Below are 26,521 nucleotides of genomic sequence, written 5' to 3' on the forward strand. Positions count from 1 at the left end.
AGCGTATTGCCTGCCTTGTGAGTAGGGGGGAAGGTGAGAGGGTGAGGTCAAAAGAGGAGAGGAGTGGAAAGAAGGAGGCAGAGAGGAATGAGTCAAAGGTAGACGTGGGGAGGTTAAAGTCACCCAGGACTGTGAGAGGTGAGCCGTCCTCAGGAAAGGAGCTTATCAAGGCATCAAGCTCATTGATGAACTCTCCGAGGGAACCTGGAGGGCGATAAATGATAAGGATGTTAAGCTTGAAAGGGCTGGTAACTGTGACAGCATGGAATTCAAAGGAGGCGATAGACAGATGGGTAAGGGGAGAAAGAGAGAATGACCACTTGGGAGAGATGAGGATCCCGGTGCCACCACCCCGCTGACCAGAAGCTCTCGGGGTGTGCGAGAACACGTGGGCGGACGAAGAGAGAGCAGTAGGAGTAGCAGTGTTATCTGTGGTGATCCATGTTTCCGTCAGTGCCAAGAAGTCGAGGGACTGGAGGGAGGCATAGGCTGAGATGAACTCTGCCTTGTTGTTGTATGTAAACATCACACCCCACTTTTTTGATTACAGTATATCGGATGTGAGGAGGGTCCTAGTGTCTGTGTGCAGACATGGTGTAAAAGGTGCTGATCAAGGTATTGTATTGGGGTCTAGTTGCTTCAAATAATTGTTTCATTAATAAACAGAGTTGTGAATTTAAAACATGCAGGGTTCATTTAATTCTAACCAGAAAATTGTTTGGTGATTAAAACAATACCATACATGAATGTTATATTTTAAATTCGGGAATGTTGACCTCGGTTTGCGTGCGTATGTGTCTGTGAGGAAGGAGTTAATGTATGGGGGTCTAGGCATGCGAGGTCAGGGTGGCGTCTGGGCATGATGCCTATACCATTATCCTTAACCAGAGAGAATGCTTGAACTTGTAAGAGGTGTGTCAAAGATCAATGATGTACAAATAAAGCACAATAATTAAGACAGCAACTGCTGACATTACAGCAGACAACATCTTGAACATTGACTCTAGGACAGCATCCAGTCAGCCAACTCTATTCCATCACTGAGCAGAAAACACCTGTAGACAGTTGTAAGTACATTTTCCCTTGGTTGTTTATTTATTTGATTTTAGTTACGTTTTTAGATGCATCTTAATATACACCAACTGGTTTGTTCATTTTTTAAACACCAATCATTGTTTTTTTTATCAAATGTCTGGGAGAACACTCATTGGATCTTTTCAAAACAGCTCCTGGAGACCTTACACAAATCTTTGAGTACAGACACCTTGTGAAATGTGTTTCACTGTCTCATCAAGGGTGTAATATCTGTCATTTCAACATGATTTTATTGTCTTTATCGACATAGCTGAGAACCACGGACATGTGCAGCCAACAATTTCAGAGCCTTTGTTATTTGTCTGCTGGTGGTTGACAGGGTCCTCATTGTATTCAAACTGGTTAGGTTTTAGGCCTCCTATAGCATTCCCACCTGGCCCTGTGGGGAATCAACAAGCAGCTGGCTGGATTTCACAGGACCCTGGAAGTAAGTATGTGGAACATTTTCACAAATCTAAGCACAAAAATGCAATCAGATCATCGAAATAGCTCATGCGTCAAAGCACATTTTCAGTTGACTGAGTACAACAAACAAATTCACAAAGTCACTTGTTCACTGCACCAAATCACACTGTCAATTTGGGTACATACTCAATCTAAGTATCTGCTTTTCAAAATACAATATTCACTTTATTTTTATATGATTTTCATAATTTGTTAACAATACAATTAACCATCACTTAATTAAACTGCTAAAACTGATAACTACTGAACCAAAATTATATAGTGCATAGTTAACGTACAGTGCCTTTGGAAAGTATTCAGACCCTTTTCTATGAGACTCAAAATTGAGCTCAGGTGCATCCTGTTTCCATTGATAATCCTTGAGATGTTTCGACAACTTGATTTGAGTCCACCTGCGGTAAATTCAAGTGATTGGACATAATTTGGAAAGGCATACACCTGTCTATATAAGGTCCTACAGTTGGCAGTGCATGTCAGAGTAGAAACCAAGCCATGAGGTCAAAGGAATTGTCCATAGAGCTCCGAGACAGGATTGTGTCGAGGCACAGATCAGGGGAAGGGTACCAAAACAAAATCTGCAGCATTGAAGGTCCCCAAGAACACAGTGGCCTCCATCATTCTTAGATAGAAGACGTTTGGAACCACCAAGACCCTTCCTAGAGCAGGTCGCCCGGCCAAACTGAGCAATCGGGGGAGAAGGGCCTTGGTCAGGGAGGTGACCAAGAACCAGATGGTCACTCTGACAGAGCTCCAGAGTTCCTCTGTGGAGATGGGAGAACCTCCCAGAAGGACAACCATCGCTCCAGCACTCCACCATTCAGGCCTTTATGGTAGAGTGGCCAGACGGAAGCCACTGCTCAGTAAAAGGCACATGACAGCCTGCATGAAGTTTTACCAACAGGCAAACTCTCAGACCATGAGAAACAAGATTCTCTGGTCTGATGAAACCAAGATTGAATCTTTGGCCTGAATGCCATTTCCTCACGTCTGGAGGAAACTTGCACCATCCCCAAGGTGAATTATGGTGGTGGCAGCGTCATGCTGGAAGACTAGTCAGGATCAAGGCAAAGATGAACGGCGCAAAGAAGAGAGATCCTTGATGAATACCTGCTCCATAGCACTCATGACCTCAGACTGGGGCAAAGGTTCACCTTCCAACAACGACCCTAAGCACACAGCCAAGACAACGCAGGAGTGGCTTTGGGACAAATCTCTAAATATCCTTGAATGGATCAGCCAGAGCCCGGACTTGAACCCAAAAGAAGATCTCTGGGGAGATCTGAAAACAGCTGTGCAGCAACGCTCCACATCCAACCTGACAGAGCTTGAGAGAATATGCCGAGAAAAATGGGAGAACCTCCCCAAATACAGGTTTGCCAAGCTTGCAGCGTCATGCCCAAGAAGGCTCAAGGCTGTAATCACTGCCAAAGGTGCTTTAACAAAGTACTGTGTAAAGGGTCTGAATACTGAATACTGTAAGTGTGATATCAGTTTTAAATTTGAATACTCTGGGGAAGGGTACCAAAACAAAATCTACGTTTGTTGTAAGGAGGAGACCAAGGCACAGTGTGGTAAGCGTACATTCTTCTTTAATAAAGAAGTAACACTGAACAAACTAACAAAACGAACCATGAAGCAAATATGAGTGGTGCAGACAGGCAACTAAAATAGAATAAGAACCCACAAATACCCTATGGAAATAGCTACCTAAATATGGTCCCCCAATCAGAGACAACGATAAACAGCTGCCTCTGATTGGGAACCAATTCAGGCCACCATAGATCTACATATACCTAGACTTACAAACCCCCTAGATATACAAAAAACCCTAGACAATACAAAAACTAACATACCCACCCTAGTCACACCCTAACCTGACCAAAATAATAAAGAAAACAAAGATAACTAAGGTCAGGGCGTGACAAATACATTTTCAAAAATGTCTAAAAAACGTTTTTTTGCTTTCTTATCATGAGGTATTGTGTGTAGATTGCTGAGGAGGAAAAAAATATTGAATCCATTTAAGAATAAGGCTGTAACATAACAAAACGTGTAAAAAGTCAAGGGGTCTGAATACTTTCCAAATGCAATATATATAGTTTGATAACTGCTGAACACTGTACTTTTCTACATTTTTATCTCATAAATGTAGTGATTTGGCATCAATATATGTTGGAAGGTAAAACCAAATCAGATGGATGTGGCTGTAAGTACTACATCATATGACAAAGTGGAAAGAGTCACTATGTGCTACCATTTGAAATTACAGTGTCGTGTACAATGCACTGCTGACATACCTGGGTTATACATAACAATATATTCCACTCATTATCTGAATTTCATTGAGGCACTGTGAGCAGAGAGACAGGCAATACTGTATAAATTGACCAGGCACATAAAAAAAGGTTATCTTGCACAATGTTGCATAGAGCAGAAAGGGCATACAACACAGTGCTACATTTTTAAAGTAGCCAACTGTTTTACAATACCCCTATTTCTGATGATTTGTCCTACGTATGTACTGTATAAGGATAATGAAACTGAAACGGACATATTTCCAACCTGCCATTTGATACAAATTAAAAGTCAAGTAATAGTCAAGTATTGTATGGAAACTGATATTTACCATCTATTCAGCACTTCAAAAATAACCGTTTTGAACAGTGTATCTTCTATTTTTGCTATTGGATTACATGGTGGTGAAAAAGACTAAATGGTGAGCCTATCATTAACTAATGGGTTTTCCATATCCGTCCCCATCACTAGTCAATTGTTTTTGTTTTTTCGAGCCCTACCGCACTGCTGATGTCTTATTTACTACTGAACAGTCGTTTAGACAAAACACAAAAGTTGTTATAAAATCCGTATTCAAATGATTCCATACGGAGAACAGGCATATGAGCTTTTCTGATTTTCTTTGCCGTTTGGATTATATTTATTTGTCTTTTTCATAATCGGTTGGTCTCAGGGTGTTGTTTAGATATGGATTTTGCGTTAATTGCATTTTAAAAAATATTTGTTTTTAGCATGCTTTCATTAAAAGTTTTTCATAACACATCCTAGGAATAATTTTGACACACAATTTTGAGACAAATAACCTAAGGTGAAACAGGAAGACACTAAATGGTTTATATATTACACATATCCAGAATGCTCATTCTGACAATAAACAAGTAGCTTTTAAAGGACGTTACAATGTATATTTTAGTTATCGATACAGTATGTCAGGACTGTACTACTACACTAACACTACATTGTAACATACTACTAATGTACTACTATCCAAGATGGTAACCCTTGAAAATGACTGATAAGTGCCTAAACTGGAACGCAGTGGCAGTACAGTAAAATTATATAAATGATGTCAGAGCTCAGCGTTTTTGGGGTTTTGGCTGACAGCTGTTCTGAATTTGAGCACCGCACTAAACAAGAAATTATCCCCATCCCTCACACTAATATGGCAACTTTAGCAATTTTTTTGTTGTTTTAGTGAGGGAAATGCTGTAAATTAAGAGGATTCAATGTATTTTGAAAGATGAGATGTTGAGGATTATAATACTGCTTTCATGTCATACAAGCAAGCCAAACACACCCACGAGTCCAAATGAGCACTTCACATTTCTGTATCATAAAACTCATGTCATATACAGTGTCAACGTTTTTTATCATTATGTTTGATGTAGTTAGTTACAAAATGACATGGCATCAAAACCCTAGCTTGTTCTGAACAGAATGAACAGCAGCAGGGGCCCTTATGATGTCATGGAGAAACCAGGCCCAGTGACATACAGGATAAACCAGCCATATCAGCCGTAAACGGGAGCAAGTGTATAACATTAACCTTTTGAAAAAGTGGGAGGAGGATGATGTTACCGTGGCCTACTGTATGTACAGAGCTTGCCAAGGAAATGCCACATTTTTACATCTCAGGGTAAGACCTTACTTTCCAACAACTCCAAGAGGTAAGACACTTCATTGATCAGTACACGGTTGTATTTTCCTCTTTGCCTGGGTGGACAGATATGCTAGAGCACAATATCCGTATGCCAGTTGGGAAGACTGTACACGTGAAGCCGTACAGGGTCAGTGAAGCTTGTCGCAAAGCCATCCACACTGAGGTCAAAAGGATGTGTGAGTTGAACGCCATAGAGGAGTAAAAGAAAACATGGGTCTGCCCCATCATCCTGGTATCCAAGCCAAATAGTACACTGTGCTTCCTTTTGGCATTCACGGGGCCCCAGCCACCTTTCAAAGACTGGCCAAATCGGGACTTTGCTGCGGCCTACCTGGACAAAGTGGTAATCCCTTCGGAGACGTGGGAAGACCACACGGAGACGGTAGGCCGTGTCTTGGGTTGTCTCCGACAGGCAGGCCTGACAGCCAACACAAAGAAGTGGGTGTGGCACCGTGAGAGGCATGAGCATAGGTGTGGCTGAAGGACTCCCAGTGCAGCACCATGGACAGTGGCACTGGCTGCAGCACAGTGGACCACGGCACTCAGTTCAGCAGTGTGGAAGGCTGAGTTATCATCAACACCAGGCCAGCCGAAGACAGCACCACAGCTATGCTCACCCAACACACCTGTGCAGGATTATATAATCAGCACACCTGCAAGTCATTCCCTAATCAATTGACTGGCACAAGAGTGCAGGCTGGACATCACTCAAGTGAATCAGTTAGGTAGACACAGCCAGAGTGTGCCTACTCTCCCACTTACACCGTGGTTATCTCTCCTTCCACAGACTCCTCTGAAGGAGAGTTACAGACTGGGCCAGTGAGGCCACAGCACCGCAGGAGACTACAGGTGACCGCCATCTTTAACCACCCTCTTGCTTGAACAGCTTGTGGACTAGAGTGCCAGAGACACTAAAAGCTAAAGTAAAAGCATCTAGAAATTGAACTATTTTGTTGTGTGTTTACTCATTGCCGCTTGTGTAGTCAGGCACAACCACTCTTCCCGACATGCATTTATTGGTAGATGGGTTAAAAGAAAAGCAGACATTGAATATCCCTTTGAGCACGCGGAAGTTATTAATTACACTTTGGATAGAGTATAAATAAGCCCACTCACTACAAAGATCCAGGCATCCTTCCTAACTCGGTTGCCGGAGAAGAAAGGAACCGCTCAGGGATTTCACAATGAGGCCAATGTAGATTTTAAAACAGTTAGTTTAATGGCTATGATAGGAGAGAACAGAGGATGGATCAATAACATTAGTTACTCCCCAATACTAATAGAGTGAAAAGAAGAAATCCTGTACAGAACAAAAATATTTCAAAACATGCATCCTGTTTGCAACAAGGCACCAGAGAAATACTGCAAAAAAAAATGTGTCAAAGCAATTAACCTTTTTCTCTATACAATGTGTTATGTTTGGGGCAAATACAACACATTACTGAGTACCACTCTCCATATCTCCAAGCATAGTGGTGGATGCATCATGTTATGGGTATACTTGTAATCGTTAAGGACTGGGGAGCTTTTCAGGAGAAAAAAGAAACGGAATGGAGCTAAGCACAGGCAAAATTCTAGAGGAAAACCTGGTTCAGTCTGCTTTCCACCAGAGACTGGGAGATTAATTCACCTTTCAGCAGGACAATAACCTCAAACACAAAGCCAAATCTACACTAGAGTTGCTTACCAAGAAGTCAGTGAGTGTTCCTGAGAGGCTGAAGTTTTTACTTAAATCTGCTTGAAATACTATGGGAAGACCTGCAAATGGTTGTCTAGCAATGACCAACAATCAATTTGACAGAGCTTGAAGAATTTAAAAAATAATACATTGGCAAATGTTGCACAATCCAGGTCTGGAAACCTCTTAGAGACTTACCCAGAAAGACTCACAGTGGTACTCGCTGCCAAAGGTGATTCTAACATGTATTGACTCAGGGGGCTTAATACTTATCTAATCACGATATATTCATGTTTTATTTTTCATACATGTTTTACAAGTTGGGTTGCACCAACATGGATTAACTATTAAACTGGGTTAAATCACTTTTTATGGTGTTATTAGAGACTTGTGGAGACTCTGACATGAAAGCAGATATCGTTCTTACTCTTCTCAATGAGCAGCGGGTGCTGCCGTGGGCTCCACTCCCGTCCCAAAGCACTCACAGGACTCACACTCACAGCAGTCCCTCCCAGCTGCAGTCAGAGCAGGAGATGTTCACCCCTCCGTGTCCAGACTGCAAATGAATCGCGCATGCAGGAAGCTTCCGCTGGCTGATCCCACCCTGGCTTACATTCAGGACGGGATGTAAATGTAAAATGTGCTTTGTCTAAAATAAATCACTGCACAAAAATAAATCACTGCATTTGACTCACACAGGCTCAGTCACTTACTCACCTTGTCCACTGTGTGTGTGCCTCTCTGTGACATAAGCTAAACATCTAGCTGGCTAGCTCATCATGTCTGTCTAAACTGTACAATCAAAAATACAGAAAGGAGTGGGAATCAAACCCTGAATTCAAAGGCTGGTTGAAGCCGTTTATTGGAGATGATACACGGGCATATTGCCTGTATTGTAATGCTGATTTCTACGCCAAACTTAGTGATGTAAAAAAACAAAACTCAAAAACATACTCAAAAGGCAAAGCCTTATAACAGTTCCACCCAAAACAAGCTGCCATTTATGGTTAAAAAAGTTTACTCTGCAAAAAAGGCTGAGGCCACCATGGCATTAGCTATCGCTGAACACTGTTCCATGCTGGCATGTGATCACAATGGAGAAGCATGTAGAGCTGCTTTCTCAGACTCCACTGCTGCTACCCACTTCAAAATGCACACGACAAAGTGCACAGAAGTTATTAATGGTGTTCTAGTACCATTCTTTCTGAAAAAGTTGGTCTCAGCTGTGGGTGACCAGTGTTTCAGCCTCCTCCTCGATGAGTCCACGGATGTTAAGTGTTTCTAAGTACCTGGGGGTTGTGATAAGGTACTTTAGTGACACCAAGCAGACAATTGTATCAACATTTCTGTGGCTTGTTGAGTTGGAGTGAGGAGATGCCAAATCTATAGCCTGTGCTGTTATGGCTTTCCTCGAGAAGTGTTTTCTTAAAAAAGAGAAACTCCTTGGGGATAGGGACTGACAATGCCTGTTATGACGGGGATTAACAATGGGGTCCATAAAGTGCTGAAGGAGGACGAAGAGTATGGCCTCAAATATCTGATTCTTATTCGTTGTGTGTGCCACTCTCTGCAGCTTGCTCATTTGTAGTTCTAAACATGTTTAGGGTGTTTTTAACTCGCTTTTTGTCTCTCCCACAATGTTATTCCTCTCTCCTACAGCATCCATCACAATTACATGCACATGACCAATTATGCAAATTAGGTGATGACAACTTTTAGGACAGCCAATAGCTACTTTCCTTACTGCGGAGGCCCCCCTCTGGCTCCGGTCTGACATAGCCCCTGCCTCTCCTCTGCTGCAGCTTTCTACCTATTTGGATCCCCCTCTTTTATTTAATCCGTGTTGATCCATTACGTCTGTCGCATAAATGGCCTAGGTGTCTTTCCTTCTTTTTGACAGTTGTGTTGTCTGTCTTTTTATTCTCCAGTAACAGTTACGTTACTATAGTCCTCCAGCTCCGACGATAGTTTTTTTTCATACGCGGGGAAACGTTTGCTTTTTTGAAGTGCCATGATCAGGTGGCTAACGGACAAATCATAAGTGGATAAATAGCTTTAAATAATGACAATAATAAATCATATTTTATGCTATCTAACTTGGTTTATAAACTAGCTAGCTACATTAGCTAACAAATGTGTTTTCTGTCTAGCAAATAACGGATCTTATTTCAAATCAAACAACCCATGAGAACCTTTCACGATGGAGTTGCAGTAGTTCTAATGTTACATTGTTATTATTTTATCATGGAACAGCAACTTTCTGGCCTCATTTGTCAAATCGGCTAGCTACTCCGTTTCAACTGACAAAATACCTCTTATATTGGTGTAACATGGCACTAATCATAGTTTAAAACCGGTAATCATAGATTTACTGATCTAGATTTAAAATTAAGTGGTGCGACACATCTTTGATTAATTATAAACATAGATTTACAAAACCTAGATTAGCTCTAATCCTAGATAAATTTAAACCATGTTGGTGCAACCCACCCTTAGATTTATTCTTCCACTTTGACATTAGTGGTTATTTTGTGTAGATCCTTGACAAAAACATGACAATGAAATCCATTTAATCCCACTTTGTAACACAACAAAATGTGGAAAAAGTCAAGGGATGTGAATACTTTCTGAAGGCACTAGATGTTAAAATGCCTATAGGTTTTTTAGGAGCTCTGGTAGTTTTTTTTTCTTCTCATTTTCACAAACGCTGTAGTTTAGACCGTATTTTACATCATCTGAAGTATTTGTGTTGTGCCCATCATCAATTGAGACAGCATACTCTTGAATACAGGGTGGGTGTCATTTCAATCATAGAAATATAATGCATAGAATGGGCCTATCCCTTCAGACCACAATTTAGCTGGTACACCATTGACATTTCTGCTCTGCATCAGATTCATTTTGTGCTTCAGTTCACAATCAGGTATTCTATCAGTGTTCTGACTGATACTTTTCTCCGTGAAGCCAGCCTAAATTTCTAAAGATTAACTTTAAATTGAACATAAGGAAATGCAGCTGGCTACATTATTTCTATGATTAACATTAGAAATATGATGGCCATGCATCGTTTTTGCAAAAAAAAATACCTTGCTTTTTCATTGTAAGCTCATTTACTTGTGTGGCTGTCAGCCAAATAGCGTTGCACTTCTGTTGTCATCTGATGAAAATGAAGCTATTATCTGCCGAATGTGTTGCACTAATGTATTTTCTGTGAAGGAAAACTATAGTTGCATGTCCTGATACTCTATTGAAGAAAAACAACAACAACACTGTTGGTTTATAATTTAAAACGCAACCGCTGTCAATACACATCGGGAATTTCCTGCTCCCGCTTTCTCTCTTTGTGCTATTTACAAACACACACTTGACTGGCTCAACTGTTCCGGGGAAATAAGGTAAGATTCATAATGTAAAATAATGTGACAGGTGAAATGAAGAACGTGATCTGCTTCATCTTCTATGTATTGCACAAGTTGACTGCAGGTATTTACTTAAAGTGGCTACAAATATAACCATTTATTGAAAGACGTAAAATAAATACTTTCAAAGGTATTGACGATATTGAAAAACCATCCTGTGGCTATTTCCAAATACGGTAAATGGTATAAACTAGGGTATACCGCCCGAGCCTATACCCTAACGTAACATACTTATTTGAGTGTCTCGGATTTACATTTACTATGTTTAAAATCCACGAGACCAGGCTGCAGGCATCCCTGGACTGCATTGTCATTCTCAACCTAGAATTGCATCACAATTCATGATATCCTCCTCTCTCAACCACTCTAAACTTGGACATATTTATAAACACATTACCAGTGAAATAAATGAGCCTGAGCTCTGGGATACAACTTTTCGCAGAAGGACAGTAGGCTACCTTGCACGGAGCAGTTTAGTCCAGCCCTTTTCTTTTCCCAATTTGCCGCATTAGAATCGAGTTCCTAGCAAGACCCAACATTATCGTGGGTCGCTCTGTAGTGTTTCCGGCTCTCCCCTGCACTCGCGTTTCAACAACAGCAGCAAACAGCCTCAAGCCTGTCTCTGATTATTGAAGCAATAGAAATAGGGGTAAACGGAGAAAAATGCGGTGAGGCAGAAAAAGAGAGACAACTGGAGTATTTTTATCGGGCGGTACGTGGGGATATCAAGGTGGGTGGTTGATTGCATTGCAATAGCCTACGGTGTTTGCCTGATTCCAGCAGCCCCGCACAGCGATATTGTTTTATGCAGGGATAGACGCTAATAGTATGTGCATTTCTGTGTCTTGTTATTGCATATCCCTCTCTCTTATGATGTACAGAACCGAGTTCTGTACAAGGCTCATATCAGGGTTTCTTTCATTCAGAATCTGCTCTCTATTCAGAGTTTTACTGTAGCCTTATTGCCATGCCTAACAATTAGACACTTGTATTCAGCAGGCATTTCTTCTGCAAGACCACACACACCCGTGGATAAACCTAAGCAGCTGCCTTTCCATTGATCAGGCAACCTATTAATGAAACCCAAGGGGGACTGCCAGGTTCTCTTTCCATCACCTACTTGTATGATTAATCTAATGCTACACTGGACACAATGATGGTGAACATCCTGCAGGGATATGCACATCCCAGCAGTCATCCCTGTGCTCAATTAGCTTGCAACATTTTAAGTATGGGTCATTGCTCTAGATCACTTGTCAACAAACATGGTTTGCCACTGTAGTCAGAGGGTACCTGCTCCATTAAAGGAGAATTTAGCAGTGTTAGCCATACTTGTGTTAAAAGATTTGTGGACTGAGCATTCGCTGTACTTCTAGGTGTATTACTCCCTGTCCACTCTGCGGCGGATCCAAGAGAGAGCACCGGAGGGGAGAGCGAGGGGCGCTGGGACACATAGTCACGTTGCTTCCACTCTGCACCTGCTGCATCATGGGTAACGTCGCTGGCAAGGACGACCATGGCCCTACAGGTTCCCTACATGAACGTACACACACACTCTCTCTCATTGTCACATGTCATTATATTAAACTCTGACAGTAACTCTGATTAGAACCTTCTCTTCCTGTTTCCCATGTTTCTACAATATTTCCTTTCAAGCTGTTTGTACTCCTACACAATTTGTTCATGATCTTTTATGCCTCCCCTTCTCGATCTGTCTACCTGTGATTCTCTATTGTAGCATTGCTGACTTCTTTTTCTGACACACACACACTTCCTCCCCTAAACACTTGTTTAAAACCCTGGCCGCTCCTATCCTTCCTATCTGGTCTCAGTAGGCTGGAAACCGACTCCGACTGTGTGAATAGCTCCCTGGATACTGTGTGCCCACTGCCAGGCACATGCAATACATCAGGCGGTGCTAGCTGAATAATGAGTCTGCAGAATTCTGCTGCCCAACACAACGACAGGGAGGGGGAACATGAGACACTAGAGGCTTAGGGTGTGTGTGTGTGTGTGTGTGTGTGTGTGTGTGGGAATATGCAGTAGAGTTTGACATAGTGGATGTGTTTCGAATGTAAATCAATTGACTACAAGCAGCAAGAGATGCGGTGTCTAAATTCAGTGAGGGAGTAAGTCTCTAGATATGGCCACTTGGGAAATGAGTGTCTGTTAATAATGAAAGACAGGCTCTGCCGTGTCTATCAGCCTACCAAGGACTGTGTGAGAGAGAGGAAGGGCATTGACTGTTTATATATGCATATTCTGCATCAAAGTGCAGGCATCCTGCTATAGCCACACCCAACTCTGGTCTCATATGTAGTTTTAATAGACTAGAAAATAGCTTAGCACAGCAGTTCTGTCTCTCTCTCGCTCTCTTTTCTGCTCCTCCCTACTCTCCTTTCCCCTTTCTCATATTTCTTTAATCTCCCCCCTCTCCACTCTCCACCCTCTCTCTCCTTCCAGGGTCTCATTTAGATCTGTTCCACACTCCTCCCTCCTCCCCCTCTGATTCTGACCTGGCTGCAGCTCTGGCCTTGGCTCCAGCCGCAGCTCAGCTGCTGCAGCAGGGGACACCGTCCTCTGGGGCTATCGGAGGCATCGTCTGCCAGGGTGGAGCTTCCCCCTCCACCAACTCCAATTGGAGCCACACGCTGTCCGTTCCGCCAGAATGGGCTGTGATTAGCCTAGAGAGTGGTGCATCAACGCAGGGAACAGGTGTGGAAATGGACGGTGAAAGGCGACCGGTGAGGTGCTCCAGCAGCCACAACAACAACCACAGCAGCAGCCCTGTGTCCCAAGCCCAAGAGTCTCCGTCGGATCATAGCCCTTTGGAGCAGAGCTGGCAGGACCGGGACAGTGGGCTGGAGCCCCAGGCAGGGCCGGAGAGGGCTAGGGAGGAGATGGCCCTGGCTCTGCTGAACCTGCTGGAACATCACAGGTCCACACTGGGGCTCAGTCCTGGCCTGAACGCGCCAGCAGGAGCAGCCGGTAAGGTCTCCACATCTGCATGGCCGTAGTAACCCAATCGTTGTAACCCAATTGTTTGTCTTGTCTCAACTTGAGTGTGTGCATACATGTCCTTATAGTACATGTGTCTTGATCTCTGTGTCTGTGTGTGTCAGAGCTGCTGAGGCGGTTGATGGTGGAGAGAGAGGTGCTGGTCGAGGAGGTGCGCAGCCTGAAGGACACACTAAGGGTGAGTCAGACGCTCCTCCCTTCTCTTCCCCACTGCATTCCCTCCGTCTCTCCCTCAGCACTGCAGACACAAAATCGTTTCAAAGACCACACACACACACAGACTCAAATATATCCGTATTACTTTGAAGTGGATTGTGTTTTCCCTTCTCTGCCCAGTGTTGTGCTCTGTTAGCTGTTTTAGGGCTCGACTCAATCGGTATCGCGGAAGATCCGCAGTATAGCGTGATTGAAATATGAAGGTGATTTCCAATTGAGCCGACATATGCAGAGTTTACCGTGAATGGCGTCTCCACGAAAGCGGAAACATTGCCTTTTAAGAGTACCCATCAAAATCTGGCAGTTTAAGCTATATATATATATATATATTTATTTATTTATATATATTTATTTATATTTATATTTATTTATTTATTTATATATATATTTTATATTTATTTATATATATATTTATTTATATATATTTATTTATATATATATTTATTTATTTATAAATAAATACATTTATATAAATAAATAAATATATAAATACATATATATATATATATATATATATATATATAATATATATATTTATATATTATATTTATTTATTTATGTATTTATATATATATAAATATTATTTATTTATTTATATATATATAAATAAATATATATAAATATAAATAAATATATATATATATATATATTATTTATTTATGTATATATAAATAAATAATATATATATATATATATTATTATTTATTTATGTATATATAAATAAATAATATATATATATTTATTTATTTATATATTTATTTATATATATATATATATTTATTTATATTTATTTATATATATATAAAATAAATATATATATATAAATAAATATATTTATATATTTTTTTTTTGCATGGACTGCATCTCAATCCACCACATCTGCCTATGTCGGCCTTGCGCATCTGCGGTGGAAGGTGGCCGAGTGTTTGTCTGACCATGAGACATCCTGAAAATCTTTCTTCTCACGGCCTACAAACTGTTATAACCTGTCTATGGAAAGGGGAGACTCACGAACACAATGTTCTCTGTTTTGCTCTGCGACCGCCATGAAGGACTCGTCTGAAGTTAACACATACAAAGTCACAGTGTTTGTGGAAGGCAGGGTTTCTCAATATGTGTGCTAACCTAAGCAAATTTTTATCAGTGGTTCAAAAATGTGACCTGGCTTTGACTTTTTTTTCTAGAAGTGTTCAGTTTGAGAATATCACAGTCGGCCTCCACCATCTGCAAACACGGTGCAATAACTACTGTAAATGAGCCAGTGAGAAGCAGTGGGGTGGTCCTGACATACAGTATGGGAGGTTGTCCCTCTCTCTAGATTACTGTGACTAACTGTACACAGGGAACATTGCAAGGATTCCTGGCATACTTTGTTGAAATGTTCACCTGAATGAATTCTTCTTCTGACCATTGCAAAATCCCTGTTTTCGACATGTTTACTGTAGACTGTATCAACAGCACTATTGATTTTCTGCTACATGTGGCAGCATGCATGACTGTCTGCTGGCCTACATGTAAAATGATACCACCTCTACTTCTCACCTTTTAAGTTCCCCTGCCTCTTCTATATGACCCACCCATGATATAAAATATAAAATGAGTGTACAATAAATTAGGAACACCTGCTCTTTCCGTGACAGACTGACCAAGTGAATCCAGGTGAAAGCTATGAGCTCTTATTGATGTCACTTGTTAAATCCACGTCAATCAGTGTAGATGAAGGGGAGGAGACTAGTTCGTTATTTTTTTTAAGCCTCGACAATTGAGACATGGACTGTGTGTGTGTGCCATTCAGAGGGTGAATGGGCAAGACAAATGATTTAAGTGCCTTTGAACGGGGTGTGGAAGTAGGTTCCAGGCGCACCGGTTTGAGTGTGAACTGCAGGTCTGCTTGGTTTTTCACACTCCAGTTTCCTGTGTGTATCAAGAACGGTCCACCACCCAAATGGCGTCCAGCCAGCTTGACACAACTGTGGGAAGCATTGAGGTCAACATGGGCCAGCATCCCTGTGAAACGCTTTCGACTCTTTGTAGAGTCCTTGCCTTGATGAATTTGGGCTGTTCTGAGGGCAAAAGGGGGTGCAACTCAATATTAGGAAGGTATTCGTAATGTTTTGTACCCTGTATTTCCTGATACAATGAGTCAACTGACTCTTAAGTTCTCCGCACAAATGTATGGCTCTAGTTTGAGTGTACAGAATATTTAAGTCTTTCTCTCTCTCTCTCTCTGTCTCTCAATCTGTCTGGTTGTCTCACTCTCAGATGGAGATGGATGGACATTGAAGTCTGTCTTTATGTCAATTACTATTTCTTGCTCTCTGGCAGACTGAGCGAGCTGAGTGGCACCAGTTCCAGTGCGATCTGCAGGTGGCGGTGTCTGTGGCCGACCGGCTGCGCATGGAAGCGGAGGAGACTCTGGGCACGCTCAGAGAGAGCCACGGGGAACTGGAGGGCCAGCTGGCCCAGGCCCACTGCAGACAGCAGGACACAGACAGGCAACTGGAGAGCCTGAGTGCTGAACACGGAGAGGCCTGTCACAGACTGTCTGCTCTCACCCTGGAGCACCAAAGTACCATGGCTGAGCTGGAGATACTGAGACGCATGCAGACAGAGAGAGGGAAGGACTCACACAGTCACAGAGAGATGGAGGGAAGAGACACAGAAGAGAGGCCGGCTGGTGAAGACACTGGTGAAGACATAAATGCGGTGGAGGCGCTGGATGGGAAGGAAAGAGAGGATTCAGAAAAGAAAGTGGAAGGAGAGAAAATAATAAATAGTGAGGGAGTGGATGTTAAGATGGGAGGGCAGTCTCCTGAGGAGCTTGTTAGTGGAGGGGAGAACCTGCTCAAAGGGAAAGGGGTGGCGGAGACGTACCTACGGAATTTGGTTGCAGCTGGAGAGAAGGGGTGCGGCTTAAGAGATCCACGGAGGATCGTGATGATGTCAGAGCGTTCCAGGTGAGAGCCTCATCATACCTGTATGATGCACTAGCACAGTGGTCACCAACCGGTCGATCGCCAAGGCCTTCCCAGTTACTCACTTCTGTAAAAAAAAACAACGATAAAGACTTGCATTCCTATTTTTTAAATGTTATTTGTTTTGCACTGTTGGTAGTAGATGCACTTGATTCAGGAGCCATCGCGCCGAGAATGCAAAGTGTTCCCATTTTGAACCATTTCATGTGTCTGCTGGTAGAACACAGCCTACCTGGCAGGCCCATAGAGCAAAACAAGTGTACTTATAGTCCTACTGCTGGCCAGTCAGCTCAGTACAGTGTCTGCACAGTTTCTTTGCGCCATGGACTGTGAAGAAGTTCATAATGTGAGATTTCAAAACTTTATAGCCATGTCTAGAGAGAGACTCAAAAACAACAGCTCTTTGCTGTATTCAGTATGAGTAAGTTCAGGTTTTAAGTTGTTATTCAGCTCTGTCAACACTTTGTTTAGAGGAAGAGAGGAGGGATGGTGAGTCGGACTGACCATGAGATGCAGGCAATCGGTCCAGTAAATAAAATGAAAAAGCTAATTGGTCACTCAGCTGTGCCTCACATGTAATACAACAAATTATCTATTACCACTACCAATGTGATCATATACCTAACATTTGATTTTACAGATAATTTCAAAATGGTCTGAGAAGAACGACATTGGCAGGGCAATTCAAGCCTAGCCAGTATGCAATGATAATGAATTGGGCCGTTATCTTACTGCACACATGTCATTGCTACATAACTGATTTAAATTAGTCAATGTTGCATAGGCTTACATTTTAAGTCATGTTATTTATTTATTTCATTTGAGTGGTAGATCTCAACTTTTTTGACTCAGAAAAGGTTGGTGACCACTGCACCAGCAATTTGGGGGTTGAGAATCTGTTACCTGGAGCCTGTCCCTTTGACACAACTATTATTTTTGAAAGCAGTCTCATATTTGATGAAAGCTAGCCTGTGTCTCTGTAGGAGCAAGGGTTGACCTCTGCGCAAGGCCATGCTATATAGACACAAGTGTCCTACATTTATCTGTTTCAACTAAGTCCTATCTTATCTGTTTCAGGAGCCTCTCTCGACTTCCCCTGCCCACGGACTCTCTCCCTGCACAGAAGGGTAGCTCCCAGACCACCACTAGTACAACACTGCCTCTATGCAAGGTAATGCTTGTATTCAACCAACACGTTTGTTTTTGGGAGTATCTAATCTCTTTGCAATGGTTTCAAATCGCATGTTATTTGTCACATGCACCGAATACAACGGATGTAGACTTTACCCTGAAATGTTTGCTTTGCGAGCTCTTTCCAATGATGCAGAGTAATATATATATATATATATAAATAAATAAATAAATTGGTAACACAAGGAATAAATTACACAAAAATGAAACTATATACAGGGAGTACCAGTACCAGATCAATGTGCAGGGGTACAAGGTATTTGAGGTTGACAGTGCATTCGGGAAAGTATTCAGACCTCTTGACTTCTTCCACATTTTGTTATGTTACACCCTTATTCTAAAATTGATTAAATAACAAAATGTCCTCATTAATCTACACACAATACCCCATAATGACGAAGCGAAAACAGGTTTTTAAAATTTCTCACATTTATTACAAATAAAAAAAACATATACCTTATTTACAGACCCTTTGCTATGAGACTCATGTGCATCCTGTTTCTATTGATCATCCTTGAGATGTTTTGACAACTTGATTGGAGTCCACCTGTGGTAAATTTAATTGATTGGACATTATTTGGAAAGGCACACGCCTGTCTATATAAAGTCTCACAGTTGAGCAAAAACCAAGCCTTGAGGTCAAAGGAATTGTCCATAGAGCTCCAAGACAGGATTGTGTTGAGGCACAGATCTGGGGAAGGGTACCAAAACATTTTGTTACGTTATAGCCTTATTCTAAAATAGATTAAATACTTTATTTTATACAGTCCATATAAGGAAATCAATCAGTTTAAATACATTAATTGAACCCTAATCTATGGATTTCACATGACTGGGAATACACATTTCTGTTGGTCACAGACACCCTTAAAAAAAAATTAGGGATGGATCAGACAACGAGTCAGTGTCTGGTGTGACTACCATTTTGCCTCATGCAGCACAACACATCTTCTTCGCATAGAGTTGATTAGGTTTTTGATTGTGGCCTGTGGAATGTTATCCCACTCTTCAATAGCTGTGCGAAGTTGCTGGATATTGACGGGAACTGGAACACGCTGTCGTACACGTCGATCCAGAGCATCCCAAACATGCTCAATGGGTGACATATTCTGGTGAGTATGCAGGCCATGGAAGAATTTGGACATTTTCAGCTTCCAGGAATTGTGTACAGATCCTTGCGACGTGGGGCCATGCATTATCATGCTGAAACATAAGGTGATGGTGGCAGATGAATGGCACGACAATGGACCTCAGGATTTCGTCACGGTATCTCTGTGCATTCAAATTGACATTGATAAAATGTAATTGTGTTCGTTGTCTGTAGCTTATGCCTACCCATACCATAACCACACCAACACCATGGGTCACTCTGTTCACAACGTTGACATCAGCAAACCGCTCGCCCACATGCTGCCATACATGCCGTCTTTTATCTGCCCGGTACAGTTGAAATCAGGATTCATTTGTGAAGAGCACACCTCCAGCGTTCCAATAGCCAGCGGAAGTGAGAATTTGCCCACTTAAGTCGGTTATATGATGCCGAACTGCAGTCAGGTGAGGACGACGAGCACACAGATGAGCATACCTGAGATGGTTTATGACAGTTTGTGCACAAATTCTTTGTTTGTGCAAACCCAGAGTTTCATCAGCTGTCTGGGTGGCTGGGCTCCGATGACCCCACAGGCGAAGAAGCCAGATGTGGAGGTCCTGGGCTGGCATGGTTACACGTGGTTTGCGCTTGTGAGGCCAGTTGGACGTACTGCCAAAATCTCTAAAACAACGTTTTAAGGCTGCTTATGGTAGAGAACATTAAATTCTCTGGCAACAGCTTTCCTGCATTCAGTGTGCCAATTGCACGCTCCCTCAACTTGAGACATTTGTGGCATTGTGTTGTGTGACAAAACTGCACATTTTAAAGTGGCCTTTTATTGTCCCCGGCACAAGGTGCACCTGTGTAATACTGTTTAAACAGCTTCTTGATGTGCCCCACCTTTCAGGTAGATGAATTATCTTTGCAAAGAAGAAATGTACATTTGTGCAATTTTTTGGGGAGAAAAAAGCTTTTTGTGCGTATGTAGAATTTCTGCAATTTTTTATTTCAGCTCATGAATCATGGGACCAACACTTGTTGCGTTCATATTTTTTGTTCAGTGTATATATGAGTGTTTTGTATAGTGCATATACAGTATATAGTCTTAGTCTGGACTTGAAATTCAAGGGTCATTTTCTGACCAATTTGGAAACAAGTCATGCATAGTATAGCCACTACTCCTCTCTATCTCTTACCAGAAAGAAGAGCCAGCCAAAGGGAGAAGGATGGACCGCATACTGCAAACACAGGACACATGGTCCAGCTTCTATACAAGTGTGTTCATTTAATCTACACCTACATTTTACTTTGAGTTCAAACATAACTGTTTGCTTTTGAATGTGTATATTGCATTTTGCTATGTGTGTAAAGTTACTATGCTCTTAACTAATTGCTAATGTCTAGCAGAAAAACAGGAGGAGGACCAGAACGCAGACCCACCGTCCTCATTCAGGTGATTGGACAGGCCCTCTAAAGAAACGTAAGAAATATGCCCAAATAAAGCCTTCTACCGAGCTATAACATTTGTCTGTTATCCACCTTCCAGACCTCAGGATGGTTTCAGCATGCTGCTGCGACGTCATGGAGGCTCCAGGCGGAACTCACTCCTGCGCTGGTGTCAAAGCCGCACCCAGGGCTACAAGGTCAGAAATAGCAAAAAAAAGTACCATTTACCAAACCATTGGTCACCTTATCTGACCAATACAAGACAACCCTCTATTTTTGATTTTTTTTTTTATAGAATATTGAGATCACCAACTTCAGCAGCAGCTGGGAGGACGGTCTGGCTTTTTGTGCTGTGTACCACACCTATCTACCCACACACATACCATACAGCAGTCTCAACCCAGGAGACAAGGTAAGAGAAATGCATTCACATATACGACCCCATAGTTCACACAATATACAAACTGTTTTAATAACCCTATTCACACCTACATGTTTTGTTCTGTGCAGAGTGAGAACCTGGGCCTTGCCTTCCAGACTGGGGGAAGTGTAGGAATCACATCCACACTGGTGAGACCCAAATTTAAACATACCATGAAAGTTGTTGGGAAAGAAACTTGTGTATATATATTTTTTTTTTTATGTTTTAAGAGCTTGACTTGTGAGTAGAATGGTAGATGTCCTGTCACTGATGTCCAACTGTTCTTATGAGTATGGTCATGGTAATGCTTCTCAGTTCCCACTTTTTTTTTTTTACATGAGAGGCGGTTGTCCTTGTAGAGCTGAGGGTACAGCTGAGTGTAAGCTTGTCTTTTAACAGAGGGTTTTTATTTGCTTGACAGACTGTGGAAGAGATGCTTAGACCAGGTGGGCCCGACTGGCAGAGGGTCCTGGGGTACGTTGAAAGCATGTTTCGTCACTTTGAGATGTGAGGTCATTTTCCTTCTGGCTTCCCTCCCAAACTCGACATCTAACTGGTCCAGCCACCACCAGTCTGGTTCCTTTTCTTGCATCGTGAACTGAACTGAGACAGCTGATTGGCCGAATTGACTGACGCACCACTAGGGATTGTAGGACAACTGTTGGAAATTATTTCTACTTCAGCTTCACTCTCCGTGTGGACTCCTGCTGTCGGCCATTGGTTGTAGGTGCACTGTGGATGGAAGTGAGGGTTTTAGGCTGAGCGCTGTTCTTTTGTTAAATTTCACGGTGATTGCACTGAATATGAGAAGCCATTGGAAATGAGAACACAAGCAGCACCATAAATGAGGAAATTGTGGATGTGACTATCTGAGGACTACAGTATATTCTAGTCAAATTGCACCAGGAAAATGTATCAGACTTCAAGTTTATCACTTTGGGTGCGACTGTTCTTTGTTGCACTTATTCTAATGCCTTTTTATTTAAGCACTTTATCAACAATAGGAAATCAGTTTTTAACTGGAAGATTTTTATTTTGTGGACACTCTGCCATGTTTCACATTCTTTATCAGACTTTATTTGCTTAGAAATGTTGGGATATGTATGTAACCATAAGTAGTATTCTAATGTCTATGAACCTCAACTCAAAGCACAAAGAGGAGCCAGATGACTTGAATGAGTTAATATAGTGGCGCTGCATCACAACCGGGATCAACCAAGAGTGACTGCCTTTTGAGGAAATGTATATACAGAACTGTCTAATTAAGCAATAAGGCCCGAGGGGGTGTGGTATGGCCAATATACCATGGCTAAGGGCTGTTCTTAGGCACAACGCAACGCGGAGTGCTAGGACACAGCCCTTAGCCGTGGTATATTGGCCATATATCACAAACCCCTGAGGGGCCTTATAGCTATTATAAACTGGTTACAAATGTAATTAGAGCAGTAAAAATAAATGTTTTGTCATACGTGGTATACTGTCTGATATACCATGGCTTTCAGCCAAATCAGCATTCAGGGTTCGAACCACCCAGTTTATAATTAGTTATATTTTGAATCTACTATTGGTTTGAAAATATTTTTAAGTCAATGTTTTAAATGTAGAATGGTAGAATGAAAACAAGTGCCATAGGTTGGATTAATGAACAGAGGGGTATTTCTCCTGTTATGGGAATGGATTGTCTGTTGCTTCTATAAATCAGACAAAACCTCAATGTGGCCATTTAAGGACTGAATCCTACAATGTTTCTTTGTGTGAAGGAGAGATGTACAGTATGTGCAAAGTATAAATTGAGGCATGTGCCACTCCCCGAAGAGTTTTACTGTGAATGATAACAGAAACAGTTGCCAAAGTCTTACTGCAATAATAAAGTTTGTGTTAATCTGCTTGGTGTGTTGCTGTCTTCACTTTAAAAAAAAAAAAAAAAATCTGAGTAGCATTTTATTTTTTTATTACATGTATTAGCTCTTGTCCAGCAGTGACAGATTGAAAAGGTCAAACAGTAAATTATGGTATAAATGACTTAAGACAAAATGCAAAATAAATACGGAAAACAAATACTCATAAACAAAGGATTTAAGTTAGCTGTCAGGTGTATTGCATTTAAATCCAGGAATGCAATAACTAAACTTTGAAGAATGAAATGTCTATCCTGGTTGGAGGTTGCAATTCTGAAATTTTGTTTTCATTTGAACCAATACAAGTCTGATTTGTGTGCATTATCCCAGGGTTATATACCAAGGTAGCCAATTCACTTTTTCCTATGATTGATTGAAAAAAAAAGAGAGACTTTATGAAATTGACAATGCACACATATTTTCAAGTCCAGTAACATTTTTAAGATGTCCCTTCTGAGAGACCAAGGCGAGTTTCCTAGGAAGCTGTGATGGCACCACCTATGGGTGGAGTGGACAGGGGAGGCAGGAGAAGAGACTTCAGTTTGATGGACATGGCTGCTATCTCTGGGTCCTGAGTTTCATACATCTTCACCAGACGGGCAAATTTAAGGACACCTGAAAAATTAAAATAAGCAATGACTACCATGATTTCACAGAGCTCGAACTGAACATGAAGCTAAAAGTGTAAAGTCAAAACACAAATCAATGTCACTGAAAAGTGACAATAGATTGTCTCTATCCCTTCATCTTATATCGAACTGGTTTCACAAAGTGGCTTCTTACCCTCTCCCTCGTTGTTGAAGCCATACGCTTTGATGACCTCCTGTTGGATCTGGGTGGCCACAGGGAGCACCAGCTGCAGCATCTTGCCCATGTCGTTGCAGGCGCTCTCCCGTGCCTCCTCCATCCGTGCTGCATTCTCTGGCACAGAGAAGGCCTGGATGACCTCACTCAGCACTACTGCAACACACAAGAGCATTGTGAATAGATCTGTGCCACAACCGGGCATTAGTAATAGAGTGGGGTGGCAGGTAGCCTAGCAATTAAGAGCATTTGGGCCAGTAACCAAAAAGCCACTGGTTCAAATCCCTGAGCTGGCAGGGTGGAAAAATATTTCATTCAGCCCTTGAGAAAGGCAGTTAATCCCCAACAACTGCTCCCAGGACAGTGGACATCGATTAAGGCAGCCTACCGCACCTCTCCGATTCAGAGGGGTTGGGTTAATTGCAGAAGACATATTTCAGTTGAATGCATTAACTTGTGCAACTGACAAGGTATCTCCTTTCCTAGATAAGGCACAATTATGTGACTGTTCATACCTCTCGCCTGCTCAACAGTGAGGGTGGGCTGCTGGGCTGGAGCTGAGGCCATTATATGTCTGGGGGAAAAGGTGTGATATAAGAGCAGATATATCAATGAATAATGTGTATTTCAGAAAACGTTAGTTAGCTAACTTCTGCATGTTTATGTACAGTGAGTAATACTTTCCTGTGTCCATTACTTACACAAACATAGGAAAACTGCATAAAGGGGCATATCTATCTAGCTATATATATATATATTTAGCTTTATCAAATGAATCCAGAACTATGGATGGAGATGTTTGACATGAGTACAGTATCCTTGTAGTAAGCTAGTTAGCTGTTGTGGCTAGGTAAGCTAGCTACAGCATCTAGTTAAGCTACATAGCTATTCCATCTTTAACGTTACTCTGGAATGCGCAATTAAATACCTACATATTCAATTAAATGCAGTATTGGTTACTTACAATATAGCAGATGAATAAATACAAACAGCTTAGCAAGAAATGTTTTGCTTGTCAGCTGGGGTGGTGGGGAGTGACGCTTTACTACTCGTCATTACGTCATTACGTACGCCTGGCTGAACAGGAAAGGAAACAAACTAAAGTGAAACAGATTTACAATATTTCATTCTTCCTGTAACAGTGAAACATTGAATTCGAGCATTACCATGAAAACACATTTTAGACAATATTTCCGCGGTTGAGAAGGCGGGATTTCAAAGGAAAAATCATGTTGGGACTGCTCAAAATCTAGCTAGCCAAGGCAAGTAGCCAGTAACTTTCTTTCCTATCTGTCGTGCACATGTTGCGGCGCAGTCTTTCATTGCCGCATGACTCAAGAGTGGATTACAATATGGAGCAAAAACTTTCAGAGTTCAGAGCTCGAAGAAGGGCTGATGTGGCTCCTAAGAAAAGCGAAAAGCAGCCCATAACATCATCTGACAGTGGCAGCACTTTGATCTCGGCCAGCTGCCAGTCATCAACAGCTGATGCAGACACACAGGAGTTCACAGAAGATCCAATCTCTGCTGTCGCTCAGGCTACAAGGACTAAACATTGGGGGGTAGGCTAAAACGCAATACTCAAAATACTATGGTCCGGTTACCCGTACACAGTTTAAACCAAGTCATGGACTAATAAAAACATTAATTGGAGATTCATTGAGCATGCTGTCTGGGAAACCAGCCCTATTTGTCAAGTAGATGTCCGTTAGTAATACACGTCGATTCCATCTTGTCACTGTTCGCTAATTTAATGTAATCTTTCCCCACCTTTTTTAGGATGGCTGGTTGCTGGAGAGCAATCTGTGTCAATGGCTTGGTTCGAAACGACTGGCTTTCACAAATCTGATTTTGCTGAAGGTGTTGCTTTGGCTGGTTCTACTTGGGCTGTTTGCCAAACTGGAATTTGGGTTGTCTTTCTTCCTTATCTCTCTCTTCTACTGGCTGTAGGAGGGGCTGCGGAGCCCAACTGCACGTCAACCAGGAGAACTGAGCGCTTATTCAGTGTTCAACCCAGACTGTCAGCCTCTCCTGGGGGCACTTACTGCAGAGCAGCTAGAGGGAGAGATGGGCTACAGACCCAACAAGACCCTCAAACAACTGACTTTATTCTGACATTTAATAGCTACTGTACTTTAAGATTTCCACTGTAGTAAAAATGAACTGGAAATGTATTTATTTGAATGGTGCACATTGCTGATGTTGATTTTGAAGTCAAATGTAGCCTATTCCAAACTACAAGATCATTCAACACTGCCACACATTGATGATGCTGTGAAAGCTCCAACATCTACTTGTTAATTCCATTAACATGGGTGTACTTGAAACTTAGAACATATTACTGTACTTTGAACACACACACACACACAGAGAAGGTTGACAGTGTCTGAAATATTTTAGAAAAATATACTTTTTAATATATCTGACAGTGCTCAGTTTTCTTGCGCTTTACGACTCGACAGATGTTATTGGCCCTTTGTTTGGGACTTCCAAGCGGTACAAGTTGACATCGACAAGCGGGGAGAGTGGCCCACGTTTTGCGAGCATGGAGAGGCCAGAGATTGGCAGATTAGTAAATTGGGCTAAGGAATAGAAGGTGGGTATTGGAGAAAGGCCAGCAGTGCATGTTCTACGAGCCCATATAGGGGATGAAAGCATGGCGTGAGCGTCGTTATGGACAGCGATGAAGAAGGAGAAGAGCAGAGTGCAGTGGGAAGATGTGTGTTGGGGAAGCGTATTCTGATGGCTCAGAAATTGAACCTGATGAGAGTGAAGAGGAATCAGGCGTGGTGAAGACCTCAAGAGTCCAAGCCTCGCCCCAATGGTCACGCAAAGGATGATTTGGGCCCA

The 26,521-nt window shown here is 41.9% G+C and overlaps 2 protein-coding genes and 1 pseudogene across 7 annotated transcripts; 2 read left to right on the forward strand and 1 right to left on the reverse strand.

Moving 5' to 3' along the window:
* Positions 1 to 10,376: 10,376 nt before the first annotated feature.
* LOC135505782 (cytospin-A-like) lies at positions 10,377 to 22,856 on the forward strand. 5 transcript variants are annotated; one of them, XM_064924918.1, is made up of 12 exons: positions 10,377 to 10,588; positions 11,989 to 12,155; positions 13,076 to 13,600; positions 13,735 to 13,808; positions 16,172 to 16,803; positions 17,899 to 17,992; positions 20,302 to 20,377; positions 20,507 to 20,555; positions 20,649 to 20,745; positions 20,844 to 20,960; positions 21,059 to 21,118; positions 21,391 to 22,856. In XM_064924918.1, exons 2-12 carry the CDS (start codon positions 12,101 to 12,103, stop codon positions 21,478 to 21,480), a joined length of 1,869 nt encoding a protein of 622 aa, XP_064780990.1. In that variant the 5' UTR covers positions 10,377 to 10,588; positions 11,989 to 12,100; the 3' UTR covers positions 21,481 to 22,856. The 5 variants fall into 5 exon arrangements, with proteins under 5 accessions (XP_064780990.1, XP_064780989.1, XP_064780991.1 ...); XM_064924917.1 differs by lacking the exon at positions 10,377 to 10,588 and adding an exon at positions 10,989 to 11,342; XM_064924919.1 differs by lacking the exon at positions 10,377 to 10,588 and adding an exon at positions 11,501 to 11,712.
* Positions 22,857 to 22,892: 36 nt separating this feature from the next.
* On the reverse strand, positions 22,893 to 25,531 carry grcc10 (gene rich cluster, C10 gene). Of its 2 annotated transcripts, none has more exons than XM_064924923.1 (5): positions 25,442 to 25,531; positions 24,636 to 24,748; positions 24,187 to 24,245; positions 23,651 to 23,824; positions 22,893 to 23,482 (listed from the first exon to the last, which is right to left on the reverse strand). In XM_064924923.1, the coding sequence occupies exons 3-5, from the start codon at positions 24,236 to 24,238 to the stop codon at positions 23,343 to 23,345; spliced, it is 366 nt and encodes a 121-aa protein (XP_064780995.1). In that variant the 5' UTR covers positions 24,239 to 24,245; positions 24,636 to 24,748; positions 25,442 to 25,531; the 3' UTR covers positions 22,893 to 23,342. The 2 variants fall into 2 exon arrangements, with proteins under 2 accessions (XP_064780995.1, XP_064780994.1); XM_064924922.1 differs by having other exon boundaries at positions 23,651 to 23,827.
* On the forward strand, positions 24,745 to 26,097 carry LOC135505784 (SAYSvFN domain-containing protein 1-like; annotated as a pseudogene).
* Positions 26,098 to 26,521: the final 424 nt, after the last annotated feature.

The sequence above is a fragment of the Oncorhynchus masou genome, chromosome 19 (genome assembly GCF_036934945.1).
Source record: "Oncorhynchus masou masou isolate Uvic2021 chromosome 19, UVic_Omas_1.1, whole genome shotgun sequence".
NCBI lineage: Eukaryota > Metazoa > Chordata > Actinopteri > Salmoniformes > Salmonidae > Oncorhynchus > Oncorhynchus masou.

Excerpts from the sequence above, each read along its gene's own strand:
- LOC135505782 (XM_064924918.1), top strand. The coding sequence starts at position 12,101 with ATGGGTAACGTCGCTGGCAAGGACGACCATGGCCCTACAGGTTCCCTA. Across the intron at positions 20,961-21,058 it reads GTCTCAACCCAGGAGACAAG|AGTGAGAACCTGGGCCTTGC; the intron begins GTAAGAGAAATG and ends TGTTCTGTGCAG. Across the intron at positions 21,119-21,390 it reads TAGGAATCACATCCACACTG|ACTGTGGAAGAGATGCTTAG; the intron begins GTGAGACCCAAA and ends TTTGCTTGACAG.
- grcc10 (XM_064924922.1), bottom strand. The coding sequence starts at position 24,238 with ATGGCCTCAGCTCCAGCCCAGCAGCCCACCCTCACTGTTGAGCAGGCG. Across the intron at positions 23,828-24,186 it reads CACTGTTGAGCAGGCGAGAG|TAGTGCTGAGTGAGGTCATC; the intron begins GTATGAACAGTC and ends TGTGTGTTGCAG. Across the intron at positions 23,483-23,650 it reads CTTCAACAACGAGGGAGAGG|GTGTCCTTAAATTTGCCCGT; the intron begins GTAAGAAGCCAC and ends TTAATTTTTCAG.